The sequence below is a fragment of the Rhinolophus ferrumequinum genome, chromosome 24 (genome assembly GCF_004115265.2).
Source record: "Rhinolophus ferrumequinum isolate MPI-CBG mRhiFer1 chromosome 24, mRhiFer1_v1.p, whole genome shotgun sequence".
Lineage (NCBI taxonomy): Eukaryota > Metazoa > Chordata > Mammalia > Chiroptera > Rhinolophidae > Rhinolophus > Rhinolophus ferrumequinum.
In genome coordinates, this window is record NC_046307.1 from 23,268,504 (window position 1) to 23,283,500 (window position 14,997).

The window sequence follows — 14,997 nt, forward strand, 5'->3', positions numbered from 1 at the left end:
ATTTTGTGATACTCAGATGGTTTTGGCTAATCCCAGTTTGGGGCCATTGATTAAAAAGAGTAATTTTGGTCAATCGCCTAGAATCCTGGTGTTGGAGAGCTGACATTGGGGAGTATGCTGTCCTAGTCCAGTCCCCTCACGCTACAGATGAGACAACAGGTCCAGAGAAAGGAAGGGAATTGTCATATGGAGTTAGTGGCAGAGCCAGGGCTAGAGGGGCCTCAGCATTAATAAAATTCAGCTCAGAAGCAATGGGGGCGGGGCGGGGGGCTGGTTCTGGGAGGCAGGTGGTTTTGGTACAGTGCTTACCTTTGCCCTTAAGTGGATTAAACATTTGCTAAGATAGACATTTGATTGTCCCATCATCCTTCTCATAACCTCCTGGTCACTGGCTGCCGGTAATGAAAGAGTCACCCTGGACCCTTGTGGTCCGGTCCTTAAGCTGTTTGCTCAGGATAGTCCAGGAGAGCCCTCAGCTTCTTCTCTTTAGACTTGAAGCAGTTTCCTTGATCTTTCCTGCAAAGCTTGGCAACAGTAGGAAACTCAAGAGATTTCCTGGAGGTAGAAGGAGAAATGTTACCAAAAGTAAAATTCCTTTCCAGGAGTTGCAGATGGTTCTTAATATGGTCTCTCTTTGAGTAACATGCATTAGGTGAGGGAAAAATCGGCAGGCAGAAGGATAAACTAGGTGACTGTCTGAAGAGGGCTTCTCCAATCGTAGGACTCTATGACATTTGACTTTTTTTGTTGTTTCAAATGCAAAGTACACCAGGGACTTCTGGACTTTTGAGGTATTGAATGACTTTTGCTCTGTTCACTTTGCATAAAACTTTCTCTTAAGGGTTTTGGGCTTCTTTTTTTTATTTCCCCTGTTCTCTCACACCAGTGTCTATTCCATACCGTTAAGCTTGTCATCTTTTGGGATCTGATTTTTCACAGTCTGTGGTGAAAATCAGGACCAGATACACTGGGATAGGATAGAGTGCCTAGAGAGAACCCCACCATCCCTTTGGTCTAATCGCCAAGAAAGAGGGGTTCTCAGAAATGCCACGGGGAGAGGAGCTTATAGCCCAGTGGCTAGGAGAGCAGGCTTGGGGGTCAGGTGGCCTAGGTTTGAATCTTTACCAAGTGTGTGAGCTTGAGCAAGTTGCTTTCTCAGCCATAAAATGAAGTTAACACTTGTTGTGGAAATCGAATGCGGTGATGGTACATGAAGACACTTGGCATAGTGCCAAGTGCTTAGTACCTGCTGTTAACACGCCCTTGTCTACCTTCTTCCTGCTTCAGATGGTTCCAGACCTTGATCCACCTGTTAAAAGGCAACATCGGCACAGGACTCCTGGGGCTGCCCCTGGCAGTGAAAAATGCAGGCATCTTGGTAAGGGTCTGCCTGGTGGAGGGAAGTATCATGACAAATTTTGGGAGACAGTGGGTTTTTAAAAAATTATACTTCATTTAAAACATTGTAAAATGGGAAGCTTTTAAAAAAAAATTCAGCTGAGAAGAAAACAAAATCCAGATGTTCATTTGTCTAAAGATATTAATTGAGGGCCTTCTGTGTGCCAGTAAATAAAGCAGACAGAAATTCCTGCCTTCGCTTCCAGGTAGGGCAGATGTCTCAGGCAGTTTCTATCAATAATGGTAACGAATGAATTAGTGGCATGAGTCTGTCCATTTTCTACACAGTCCTTCCACACCCCAGCTCTGAATGGCCGACTCTGAGAATGTTTTCCTTTTACACTTCACCCCCTATAGACTGTCCAAAACCATTCTGGTTTCTTTTAGAGTTGGAGACGGCCCAGAGATGCAGATTGACCTTAGTTAAGGGCAGTCTTTCTTGATCCGGTATTGCGTTAAAGAGAACTCCCCTCTCCCCCACACCTCTTCACCTATCTCTTCTTCCCAGGCAGTCTAAGGAGCCTTCTGTTCTGCTGATGGGCAGCAGCCTTGGAACAGCCTTGTCTTGTGTGGTTCTTCTCCACAAGATAAATTCTCTCGAAGGCATGCTAAGGCTCAGATGGCACCGCCTCACTGAGCTGATCTCTGTGATCACATTTCTGTTTCTAACGCTGCGCTACAAGTCCTGTCGTCGGAAAGTGCCTTAGTAGCGTTGTGATCATTTGCAGATCCAGCCTCTGTTGGCTCACTCCTAATTCTCCCTGCTTGTCTCTCCCTGTCTTTCCCACATCTGTCCCCAGATGGGTCCCCTCAGCCTGCTGGTGATAGGCATCGTGGCCGTGCACTGCATGGGCATCCTGGTGAAATGTGCTCACCACTTCTGCCGAAGGTGAGAGTCCTCTGAGCGGCCTCTCGAGGGATGCATTGTCCTCTTGGGTTCCATTACCAAGCCTGACAGTGAGCACTTCCACCGACCACTCTGAATTCTCTATGCTAGCCCAAGGTGGCTGCTGAGGAGTGCAGCATACCGTTCCCCGTCAGTTTGTGTTCTTTTTCAGCACGTGTCATCTTTTGAGTTTACTTATGTCCCATGGACAGAGCATTCTAATTTTACGTGCTTTGTAATATTTACCCATTGAAATGATTCTGCCAAATCATTAATTATAATGAAAGTGAGTGTCCCATTGACTTAACACTTCTGCTCCTTGAGAGCATTCAGTCCACGTCTCAGTGGTATCTCCAAGATGACAGATAGGGAGTTGACCCAGGTCTCATTGCACTACATCTGTTTCGTCAGTGTCTAACCCACGCACTCTGCCCTTCCTCTGTCTCTCCCCGCGCCCAGACTGAATAAGCCCTTTGTGGACTATGGGGAGACAGTGATGTACGGACTGGAATCCAGCCCCAGCTCCTGGCTCCGGAACCACGCACACTGGGGAAGGTAACTGGTTTCCTCTTTCCTTGTGGCTATGGCCTCCCAGTGTGGAGGTCTTCAGAGAGGTGGGTGACATGTGGGAGAGACTGTAAGTAGTGGAAAAAGCATTATTTGGGTCAGGACTTGTTCTAGCTCAGCTCTTTCAGTGGGAATCTGTGTGATGTTGGGCTGTGTGACTCTTCCCTTCTCAGGGACTCAGTTTCTTCACTGGTAAAATATGCGGCATGAAAGCTCACTATAACCCATTTCAACTTTGACAGTCTATGACCAGTGATTATATTTCATTCCTTCATTTGTTCAACACATATAAGTACTCTCATGAGTGGTACAAGACAGCTGTAGGTATAGAGAGGGGATTCTCTGAGGTGGATTATGTGATCCTGTCCATTCAGGGGCTTGTAGTCTTTCTAAAGAAAAAGGTGCATGAGAAGCTGGTGAACAAGAGATCAGGAATAGTGTAAACCAGTAGGAAGAGAGTGTCCTGAGCTAGAAATACATCCTAGGCCCTAAGCGGGGAGGAGCTTTCAAGATTCTCTTGTCCGCTGTGCCAGATGAGAAGCACACATGACAGGTGCTTTAAGGGCAGGGACGGGAGAAGGAAGGCTTCAAGGAGGAGGTGAGATGAGCTAGTGAGGTGAGCTAGAACAAATGGGTTTATTAGAGAAAGAGACATTTCTGGAGGTGGGGGGTATTTGGAAATTTCTCCTTATGGTGACTCATCAGCTGCAGGAAGGGAAATATTCTACTTTTTGTTTTCTGTTTGAGGAAACATCATATTTAGATGTAGAAAGTTGATACCATCAAGGGCCAAATCCTTTTTATTTTTTAAAATTGAACCACAGTAAAAGTGTGTTCTCCAGAAAAACTCCTTTTTGTGGTCATAGGGAGATTTTCACCTTCACTGATTGTCAGCTTCCTCCTGTGAAACAGCTTTATGCAATTCTTTCGGCAAAATCATTTTCTGTGATTGGGAGAAGCCACATTGCCAAGTGACCACTGTTGGTGGGTTGGTCGTTGACTGATTCTTCCCTCCCTCCTCTGCCCTCTCTCCTTCTCTCTCCTCTTTCCCTTCCCCCTTCTCTTCTTCCTCTCTTTCTCTCTCTCCCTCTTTCCCTCTCTCCCCATGGCTCCCCCTGCCCCTTTCTTCCTCGCCCTCTCACTCCCTCCCTTCTTTCCTTTAATAAAACTAATGCGTACTCATGGTAAAAAAAATTTTTTTGAGCAAAGTATAGGACATACAGTGAAAAATAAAAGTGTGTACTGGTCATAGTTGGCATGGGAATACTTTTGGAATTTCTCTCTCTACAAACACACACGTGTTCTTAGTTTTTTTATACAAAGTAACCATATTGCATACTGTTTGGAAACTTATTTTTTCCCTTAAAAGTCAGTCATGTCTCTATCAGCACACACCGGGTTAGCATATGCTTATTACCTGCTGTATACTGTTCCATTTAAGAATGGTCTATAATCATTGTCTTTTGATGACCCCTTAGGTTGTTACCAGCTGTTGCTGTTGTAACAGTGCTTCAACCAGCAGTCTGTTTGGGTATATCTACTTCTGTGTACTTACGTGAGAGTAGGTTGGTTCTTGGGTCCGAGTTCTAGAAAGAGACTGTGAAGGGGTCCACTTCCTGGGCTCTTATGCTGAGGGTTCCCTGTAGCTTTAGCACAAACGAGATGGGACAGGCGGGCCATGGGGAGGGGCTGGGCAGCGGTCCTGGTGTGTGTGCTCAGCTCTGGCCTTTCCAGTCTTGGGGTTATCTAACCTCGTACCGCATTCCAGACAAGAACCAGAAATCACGCGATACCTCAGAAATCACGCGATAGTGCCTCCTTCACCTTCCTCCAGAGCTCCAGACTGGTGGCACCTAGCACATTTCCTCCTCTCACCAGGGTGCACTCATTCTTGTCACCTGATGGGAAGGGTCCGTGATGACTGGGGCACAAGCACTGTTCAAACACCTGTCTCTGGGAGTCTTGCCTTTTATCGTCATGATCTTTGTATTCCTTCCCTCTCCACCTTCAGGCACATCGTGGACTTCTTCCTGATTGTCACGCAGCTGGGATTCTGCTGTGTCTATTTTGTCTTTCTGGCTGACAACTTTAAACAGGTAGGGAGGATCCTGGTTAGAGAGAGAGAGACAGAGAGACAGAGAGAGACAGAGAGAGAGACAGAGAGAGAGACAGAGAGAGAATGGCAAGAGATGAGTGGACTTTCTGTTTAGGATTCCGTTCCAAACCAGTTTTGGTCAACAAAAGAATTAAGATTCTTTACATAGAACACCTTACATAGAACAGGGTCTTTTGTTTGATTTCATCGAAAGATCTAGGGCATCGAGAAACCTGAAGATGTCTTGTCTGTCCTCCTGTCTGTAAGTACGATATGATCAAACGCAGCTCATCCGGTTGGGTTGCTATGGTAATTATGAAGATCTCCAAAGATGGTTCACCGACCACAGACTTCTGTACGGCCTTGTTCACACGCTGAACCTTTAGTCAGGAACCCCTTCCAGTGGGAGGTCCACTGACCTTTGTCATTGAGAAGCTTTTTCTCTTGTCTTCCCGTCATTCTAGGTTATAGAAGCGGCCAATGGGACCACCAACAACTGCAACAACAACGAGACGGTGATTCTGGCGCCCACCATGGACTCGAGACTCTACATGCTCACCTTCCTGCCCTTCCTGGTGCTGCTGGTCTTTGTCAGGAACCTCAGGGTCCTGTCCATCTTCTCCCTGTTGGCCAACATCAGCATGCTGGTCAGCCTGGTCATGATCTATCAGTTCATTGTCCAGGTATGAGCCCAGCCTCCCTCCTCCACCTGTTAAACAATCAAAGAAACAAACAAAACAACCAACTAGAGTGTAACTAGGGGTACGTTACTTCTGTGTGGTATATTTAGCTTAGGGGTTCTCAACCTCGGCACTATTGACATTTTGGGCAAGATGCCTCTCTTTTCCAGGGGGGCTATCCTGTGCATCATGGGATATTTTGCAGCCTCCCTGGTCTCTCCCCACTAGGGGCTAGTTGTGACAATCAACAATGTCTCCAGATGTTGCCAAACATTCCTGGGGGGCAAAATCACCCCCCTTGAGATCACTGATTTAGACTTTTTCCCAATTAGACAGTTAATGTATGATCATCGTGTAAGATTAGAAAATAGAGAAAAATATTAAGATGAAAATAAAAACCAGCTCTTCTAACCTATGTTTAGATAAAATAGTCCGTTACCACTCCAGTTTTATATTTATTTGCCAAAATTATAAATCCAGTTATTGTTCCTTTTTGCACAGCCCATGTGAGCAGCTCTGTGGAGTAGTACACGAGGGGACGGACATCTATTAATAGATAGGTAGATCAGGCTGAGGAAAATGTTCCCTTACACACTGGCTGTTTCTGGACAAGACAATGCATTTTGCCAAAACTTGAGAAAAGGAAAAGAGTGAAAGCAGGGGAATAAAAGCATAACTTTAAAAAATGCATGTAAATCGAATTCCCCAAATAACTCATCAATACATAGTAATTAAAATGCAGACAACACAAGTACCTGTTGAACCCCGTATCACCACCCTGAGTTTCCTCCTCTCAGGGATCCACTGGGTGTGATTGATTGGTCTGTTTCCTTTTAGGTCCTATGAGTGCACTACACACTATATTAGTATGTACAGAAATGTATAAAACAAAAATATGCTTTGTTTTTTAACATAATTTTAAAAATTATTATGTGTAGTTTTTGTCTACCTTGCTTTTTTTCCCTTGACGATGCCTCAGAGAGCTTTCCATGTTGATTCCCCTGATTTTGCCTCATTCTTTTCAATTGCTACATAGTCTCTCAGAATAGGTGTGCCTTAGTTTATTTAATTAGTCCCCAATCAGTGGACCATCAGGTCATTTGTAATTTTTAGTATTATTTCAGTATTATGACAGTGAATTTCTTTATGCTTTCCTTTTTGATGTCATGAATATTTTTCCAGGATATTTATCTAGAGATGCAATTGCTGAAGAGTATGTACTTTTGAGTTTTTTATATTGTCAGGTTGTTTTTTCCAAAACAAATCTACTGATTTCATATAAACTCCCTTCCACAGTACATAAGTTTCCCACCCTAGTCAATACTGGCTGTATTAGTCTTTTTAATTTTGCTCAGTCTGAGAGGTGAACATTACCTCATTTTCACACAGTCTGCTTAGCAGGGACCCAGTTACCCTCTGATGTGGTTTCTAGGAAGACACTGGGTCATAAAACGTATGGACAGCTGTACTGGAGAAATGACAATGAATTCCTTCCACTGGTCTCATTCACTCTAGTATCCCCAGACATGTATTCTGAAATTCCCTCTCTGCTGCCTCAGCCTGATCTGATGTGTGAACCTGGGCAGTAGTCATCCACTAACCAACAGATCGCTCCTGTTTCCAGGAACTTACGTTACACTGTGACTCAGAAATAATTACAGAGCACTCTCCCTCTCTTCTCATCGTAGAGCAAAAATATTTATTTGTCTGTCTTCATCCCAGGTACTGAAATGCTTCTTATAAAGAGATCTAACTGATTTCTTAGCAGAGGCTCAGAAAAAAAGTATTTTTAAATTCTTTGTGTTTTAGGGAGACCACATATAATTACTTTGAAACCTTTCAAAGAGAAGCCTATTACAGAGATTAGTACTAGATCTTCCTTGGTTCACTGATCCTATTCTGTCACACTGTTAGAACATGCCCATATTATCTAAATACTTTCCAATGCAGTGAGTTTTGAAACATTGTAAAAGGCAGTTGTAAAGTCAATTTTTATTTTAACTTAAGCAATGTATGCACATGGTTTAAAAAGCCAAATTCTAAAACGACGGCAGCTTCTGACCCACTCCACGTCCTATTCCTTCAACGCTGGGGACTCCTGTCCATGGTGAGCCAGGCAGGATTCTGTGTCTGCACCTCCTTGCTTGTACAGTCTTACATTGTACCTGCAGTTGACAATTGCCTTGACTTTTTTATTTGCCTGTTTTTTAAATGCTCTTTTTGCTCATTTTTCCCAAATGTTCCAATAGTCCTGTCATGTACCCATCAATAATATTTTCCAAGTACTCAAGTCATTCACAAGAATAAAAAAAAAAAAAGAAAGAAAAATAGGAAGGAAAATTAGAGAAAAAAAAGAAAAAGAGCTTGTCTAAAAATTTACCACCTTCCCTTCCAGCTTTATCTGTGGGGAGTGTTTATATAGTTGTATTATAGTGAATATGTAAATTAAAAATTTTTTTTTACTATTATTTCATAAGCAGTTTTTCATGTGCTACTTAGTTATCTCAATTTTTACTTTTTAAATAGTGCATGATATTCTGTGGTATAGTTGTGCAGTAAGCTGAATGTTCACTTGTTTGGGAACATTTAGGTTGTTTTTAGTTACTAATAAATAGCTTTGCTCAACTTTTTTCGTACTTTGATTATTTTTTCAACTCAATTAAATTTCTGGAGATGGGGTTACCTGGGGAAAGAAGGTGACTATTTGTATGCAAGCTCCAGCATTCGAGTTTTTTATGGTACATTGGGCTAGTCCTTCCCCAAAGCACGTAGGGTTTTCTCAGCCTGAAGGGAAAAAAATACAAAGGCTAAATGTCCCCAAATCACATGTCAAGTGTCAGACTTTCTCCCTTCTGAGAATCTTGGATTTAGGAAAAGGTATGACCTGTCTGATATTGGGGTTCAAATCTTGAACTCTGTATAGCCTTTGTTTTATCTTCTGTCTTTCAGAGGATTCCAAACCCCAGCCGCCTCCCCTTGGTGGCATCCTGGAAGACCTACCCTCTGTTCTTTGGCACGGCCATTTTTGCATTCGAAGGCATCGGGATGGTAAGACTTGCACTGTGATTGTTTGGTACCCTTAGTGTCCTGGAGGTCTGCTTTAAGGAATGCTGAGGAAATGCTATTAGAAACAATCTTCTGAGACTTACTGGCCAGTCTGTGAATAGTGTTTCAGGGATTCCACTGAAGTTCCCCAGCTCCAACATTTGAAAATAAATTGTATGTAATTGGAGAATGTTTACATTCAAATGACGTCTTTTGCATACTCATCTCCTGTGTGTGCAGTAATTAATAGTACATGGCTATTAGGAATGGAGGATCTAGATTCAGCCTGACTTGGGTGTAAGGCCTCCTGCCACAGAGTAGCTGTGTGACCTTGTGCAAGAACTTAACCTCTCTGAGCCTTTGTTGTTTGCTTCCGGAAAGTGAGCTTAATGATTAGTAGTTTCAGAATTAAATGAAATACGTGTGAAGTGCTTTGCACAGTCCCTGACATATGGTGAGCCTTAAATAATTTTTATTTGCATTAATAATACTGTTGATTTTGTTATTAAATCCATAAACATACGAATAATTTCTCTGCTCTGGATCATTGGTGTGCAGTATTTTCTTGGTGTAAATGAGTAGCCTTCAATCCTGGCTCAGCTTCCCATTACTGGTGATTTCACCAAATCTGCCTCTCAGTTGTACCTAAATTGATTGTTATTTGTATTTTTCATAATAAAGGTCCAGAATTCTTCTCTGAAGAAAATTATTACCACTGCTGGCCAAGGGCTTAGGAAATGGGAAGACACTTCTCCTTTCATGGAATACCTTTTTGTCCCCGTTTGATTTCACTGTCGCCTTATATACTTTTGAGAAAACCTGGCAGCACAACAGATTTTTTGGTCAAAATACTGAGGAATTGCCCCAGTCGTGTTGATGGAATGTGTTTAAGTCTCTAACATCACAAGGGAGGCTTTCTGAGTTATCAATCATGTGTAGGTTATTGTCCTGAGGTTATAAACATTTCCCTATGCTCTTTCTTGGGGCTTCTCATGGACCAAGAAGAATGTGTCACCTTGGTTCACAAACGCCAGTGGTTTCTGGGCTGCTGGGGCAGAGGCCTTAATGGGCCCGTATTGCAGCAGTGAGAAAGGTCACGAGTACTCAGGACTGGAAAGAAGAGGTTGAGTAGGTGTGGAAGGATGCCCGAGACCCTGGTTCCCAAGGAGCATTGTACTAAGTTGAGCAGTTTTCCCTAAGAGCACAGAGCAGAAGTTGTTCCTGCTTCATTTCATTAGCTGAGTCTGGGTATGGAGTCATTCTGTAATCATCGTTACCTGTTACTGCAAGATTTGTCTGTGTTTTCCATTTTTACAATAGAAAGAAATCTGTTTTGACTCTTAGTTTGGATCTGGGGACTGTCAAGCATGTCCAGGGAAAGTGGCACTGCTCACAGTTTGCTCACGGAGCTCTCTCTTTTTGTGCTGCTGGCCGAGGCCTGGAGGACGGACATGGAGGACGTGGGCTCCCTGCCCTCTCCAGAGGAGGAAACAGAAGGAAAGTTTAGAAAGTGATCCTTATCGGATGTGGATCAACTGGAGCTTGGGACCCTTGAGCTGGTGGGGAGGGGGCTGCTGCAGGCCAGTGAGAAAGGCCCTCAGGTGCCCTCAGAGCACCGGGCTTTGGCTCATGGTGTCTGCGGGGTGTGTCTGGCACAGACCTGCTCTGCCTCATGGCTGCAGGCCTGTGAGGAGAATGGCTGTAACGACAAGGTTAGAGTTGGTTTGTAGTTACTGCTATGTTGCTTTTCCTTGTCAGCATGTCAGGTGCAGTTGATGGCAGATTGCTAAGATTGTCACAGTCACACCTGTGTTTTCCCCATGCCCGAACGAACCAGTCTTCCTAATCTTTCCTTTGCTTTAGCTGAAGTTAAAGAATGTCCTCTGCTGTGAGGGAGGAGGTGGCAAGGGTCAACGGTTTGAAACGGGAGCCTGAAAACTGGGTTTTGTTATATACCTTCGTGATCCAGAATCTCCAAAGACCTCTATTTAGTCATGCCATCCCAGCACCTCAGTTTTTCTCACTTGGAGGTTTAGCTTGTCACTGCTGGTGCCTGCCCCTTTTTGAGGTAAGGCGACAGGTTCTGGGGACTCAAGTGGCACTTTTCCCTGACCTGTGTTTTGTGTTCTTTGGACAGGTTAGCGGAGCTGTGATCTCAGGTGAGGTACGGCTGCTCTGTGCCACCACCAGCATCCCTTCCAGGTGGGCATGATGCGGAAGGATCTGCTGGTTGCAGGTGGCTGAATGTGAGGTCAAAGAGCACGCCCCACCCCCAGGGATCTTAGAGCAGGAGGCAGAGCACTGGCCCGGACCAGGAGTTTCGGCTTCCGGTGCTGTCCACCCTCCCCATTCAGGACTTCCCAGCTTACACAGCAGGCTCTAGGTCTCCTTACGCTCTGCGACTGGAACTTCTGAGCAAACAACTTGAATTTGTTTGTGTAATAGAGGACGGATGTGTTTTGGGGGAATCCTGGGACTAAAGAAGTTAACTTTTTTTTTGAGAATATTTCATTTTTTCTTGGCTATTAATGTTGCTTTTTTCTATGCTTTCTTTTCTCTGTCACTACTCTCATAGGTTCTGCCTCTTGAGAACAAAATGAAGGATCCTCGGAAATTTCCAGTCATCCTGTATGCGGGAATGGCCATCATCACAGCCCTCTACATCAGCCTGGGGTGTCTGGGGTACCTGCAATTTGGCACTGATATCCAAGGCAGCATAACCCTCAACCTGCCCAACTGCTGGTACGTGAAGGAGGGTGGAAGCCTGGGAGCACGGCGTGTTTTTTTAAACTAATGCGCCACAACGTGGGTTCTTCCTCCTACCTGCCTCTGAAGTCAGCCCGCTTCACTTTAGCCACCGCTGTCCCCCAATCCTGCCCACGCCAGCACCATCCCTCCTTGGCTGCTCGCCAAGCCTTTCAACCCCTCTCCCTGCCTGCGTCTTATTCTTCCCTCGGCTCTGTGCTTCCCGTGGTTACCCGTGTGAGCCACCTAACACTCCTGCACCCCGCTGCTGAGAGAACTCCTCAAAGGCTTCCCCTTGCTCTCCTGAGTGTGCCCTCCGGCCTTCAGGCTCCAGCCCCACCCCCCACCTAATTCCTACTCAGTGAGGAGGACTTGGTCTGGGGTTGCTCTTTGGGAGGAACGTGCTCTGCTGACTCATCGACCGCAACTTCAAGTCTGGGTCTGATGCCCCTTCTCTGCTCCCTCAGGATCCCGTTAGGATGCTATCCTAATTCTCACTGCATTGGGTTGGAATTGTCCGTATATGTGCACTGTGATCTCCCCGTGCTGTAAGCTCTGTGAGGACAGCAACTGTCCATTCTTCCCTTTTTATCCCGGCGCCTGGGATATGGGGCATGATCATCGCCCAGTGAATGAATGGTTTTTGCACAAAAGTGGGGAATAAGCCCTGAGACTGAAGCATTTTTCTAAATGAGGAAATGTCATCAGAAAGCGACCTGGGCATGGAGGTCAGAGGTGAGCTGCCACATCCTAGCTCTGTGGCCTTGGACAAATCACAGCTTCTCGCTGCCTCAGTTCCCTCTTCTGGGAACCAGGAATAGTCATTTCTTCCTGCCAGGAGTGTCAGACAGAGCAGATGCCATGCATGAGTAAGCTGGTGCGGTTGAGAAGTAGGCTGCTGCCATGGGCTTTGTTCTTTGTTTGGATGAGGAATTCCTCTGGAGCCTTATGCTGAATGGATTGGTTGATCAGCTAACTAATCCACCATTTCTCCCTGGAAATCCGAGCCCAGAATGGTCAAGTATCCAGAACGGTCAAGTATATACATTCCAAATAGATGGAGAAAGAGGGGGGCACATATGCTTGGTGCCCACCCTGTGCGTGTCTCTCCCGTGCAGTCACAACTTGCTGTGCAGGTGGGGGCCTCCCACCTTGGACCACCGTTAGGAGCTTTTCAGTGTCTCACTTCCCTTAACTCTCAGTTGCTGTATTGTAGGGAAACACTGAAATATATTGAAATGCTTCCTAAAAAGACAGACGTCACAGGGTGTGTTCTAAGCAACAACAATTCTATTCTGCAGATTAAAATTTCATTGTGGGAACAGCTGTGAGGATGTAGACACTGAGACGGCTTGTTGAGTGCCCTGAGGATCAGAATAACCTTTCAGGCGGGCCTGGTTGATCTGCCTGTTTGTGTTTTTTAGAGCTCTAATCGGTGAGGCATTGTGCAAAGACAAATTGAGAAAATTGAGAAAAATGTTTATTCTGTGGTGTCATCAGTGTTTAGCACAGGACCCCCTTACTCAGCAGGGGTCTGAGTCCGCTTTGTGGCCAGCCAAGTGGTAGTCCTGAAATGGACCATTGTTTTCAGAAAGTCTTTGTTTCTCTCTCCCTCTGATACCTGCTTTGAGATTTCCCAGTGTTCCTGCCCCATCGGGTGGAAGCTCAGCATAACAAGATCAATGGGTCAGGAGCAGCAGGAGCAGCCCAGTAATCTGAAGCCACAGATGAGTGTCTGTCTTCTTCCCTCTGATATTCCAAACCCAGCGACTCCTACCTTTCTGTCTCCATCTGGGTGGGAGTCATTTGGCCAGCTCTGTAGGTGACTCTCCTGATTTCGGACTTCCCAGCATTCTAGAAAGCTTTGGTGCTGCACCGAGTTTAATTATAGAGCTACCAGCTGATTTTTCCAGAGTTTTTATTATCTATTCTTGGAGCAAGTATGACCTTTTGTCAAACTCAGTCTCTCCCAGGGTGTTCTGCTTATAGCATCAGAACATCTTCTAGGGATTAAGTTCCACCAGAGAGAAATTCAGTGCACCTATATACAATATAACCACCACTTTTAAATACATTTCCAACAAGGGAGGCTGGCCAGCGTTCCTCACTGCTCAACACATGAGGGTCTCGTTCAGTGTGGAGCTTTGCTTAGGGGCAGTGTGGCTTTCCGTTAGTGATCGTGTCAGGTACATGAGTACTTATAAGACTTGTTTCCTGCTCAGCACAGTCCTAGGCGTGGGTGAAGATAGAGATGCCCCATGGTGAGTGAACGGTCTCCCTGAGAAGCTACACGGGGAGCAGTGGTAGGAAGACAGCTGTAGTGGAGTGGACGGGCGGACTCTGCTCCTGCCTCTTGTCCTGCATGGTCACCCTCTGATTCCAGGGAGCTCTGACTTGGGTGGGAAGGAGGTGAATATGCTTGTTACATTTTAATTATAGTTTTCATTTTTGAAAGGATATATGCCCCGGTAAAGATTCCAAATGTTCAAAGGGGATACTGAAAACGTTACGTTTCCGCTCACCTCTCGTCATCCCCAGTTTTACAGTTTTCCATTTCAGAGGCAACCATGTTAACCAGTTTCTCGTGTTTCCTTCTGGAGATGTTTAGTGTATGTAAAAATGTCACATATGAAGTGTGGGTGAAGGGGAATACTTTTTCCCTTTTTTTCTCTGTTTTCGACAAATTATAGCACACTATAGAAAATGTACTGCTCCACGCTTTTTTCACTTGGTAGTATATCCTCAAGCTAGTTCCATGTCAGCACTTAAGAGTTCTGCCTCATTCTTTTTAACTGCTGTATGGGGACACCATGATTTATATAACCAGTTCCTTACTGATTAACACTTAAACTCTTTTCAGCCTTTGTACTTAAATAATGCTGCAATGGTAGATTTTCAATGCTTTTGTGCACGTGTGCAAATATATCCGCAAGATAAATCACTACGTATGAAATTGCTGGATCCAAAGGACACATGCATTTGTAACTGGGATAGATGTGGCCAAATTGCAGGGGACCATTTTGCGCTCTCCCTGCTAGTGTATGAGCGTGCCGAGCGGGCGTTTGAACACACCTGGGCTCTCTCCGCAGGCTGTACCAGTCAGTGAAACTGCTGTACTCCATCGGCATCTTCTTCACCTACGCCCTCCAGTTCTACGTCCCGGCCGAGATCATCATTCCCTTCTTCGTGGCCCGCGTGCCTGAGCATTGGGGGCTCGTGGTCGACCTGTCCGTGCGGACCATGCTGGTCGGCCTGACGTGTGAGTAGAGCACAAAAGAATTGCCTTGTGTGTTTTCTCCCACAGGGCACCCAGCCCCTAGGGTTTTCAGGAGGGAGAGCTTGCGTTGTAGTGAAGTTGCCAGTGCTGGGTGAACAGGAAGCTTGGCACGCTGTCTGTTCCAGAGTTGAGGCATGTCCAGAGGGTGAGGTGAATCAATGACATACGTGCTCGAAAGGACACGGCAATGGGGACCGTCATTTATGTACCAATATGGTGTGAAATGCTATAGAGGTGGTTGAAAGTCATAGGAAAGACGCATAATTGTTATTCCATATAAAATATGAGAACAGCCTAAAAGAGA

At 45.2% G+C, this 14,997-nt stretch overlaps 1 protein-coding gene across 6 annotated transcripts in view; it reads left to right on the forward strand.

Annotated features, from left to right (window-relative positions):
• Positions 1-14,997, forward strand: part of SLC36A1 (solute carrier family 36 member 1) — a 43,003-nt gene that overhangs the window by 15,671 nt on the left and 12,335 nt on the right. For 5 of the 6 annotated variants that reach the window (XM_033095891.1, XM_033095893.1, XM_033095895.1 and 2 more), the window contains 8 exons: positions 1,288-1,378; positions 2,199-2,287; positions 2,744-2,839; positions 4,863-4,947; positions 5,411-5,629; positions 8,576-8,674; positions 11,247-11,413; positions 14,506-14,675. In XM_033095891.1, coding sequence (XP_032951782.1) covers positions 1,288-1,378; positions 2,199-2,287; positions 2,744-2,839; positions 4,863-4,947; positions 5,411-5,629; positions 8,576-8,674; positions 11,247-11,413; positions 14,506-14,675 — 1,016 coding nt within the window. Of the gene's footprint in view, positions 1-1,287; positions 1,397-2,157; positions 2,288-2,743; positions 2,840-4,862; positions 4,948-5,410; positions 5,630-8,575; positions 8,675-11,246; positions 11,414-14,505; positions 14,676-14,997 lie in introns of those variants that run through there. The other variant, XM_033095896.1, reaches the window with a different exon arrangement.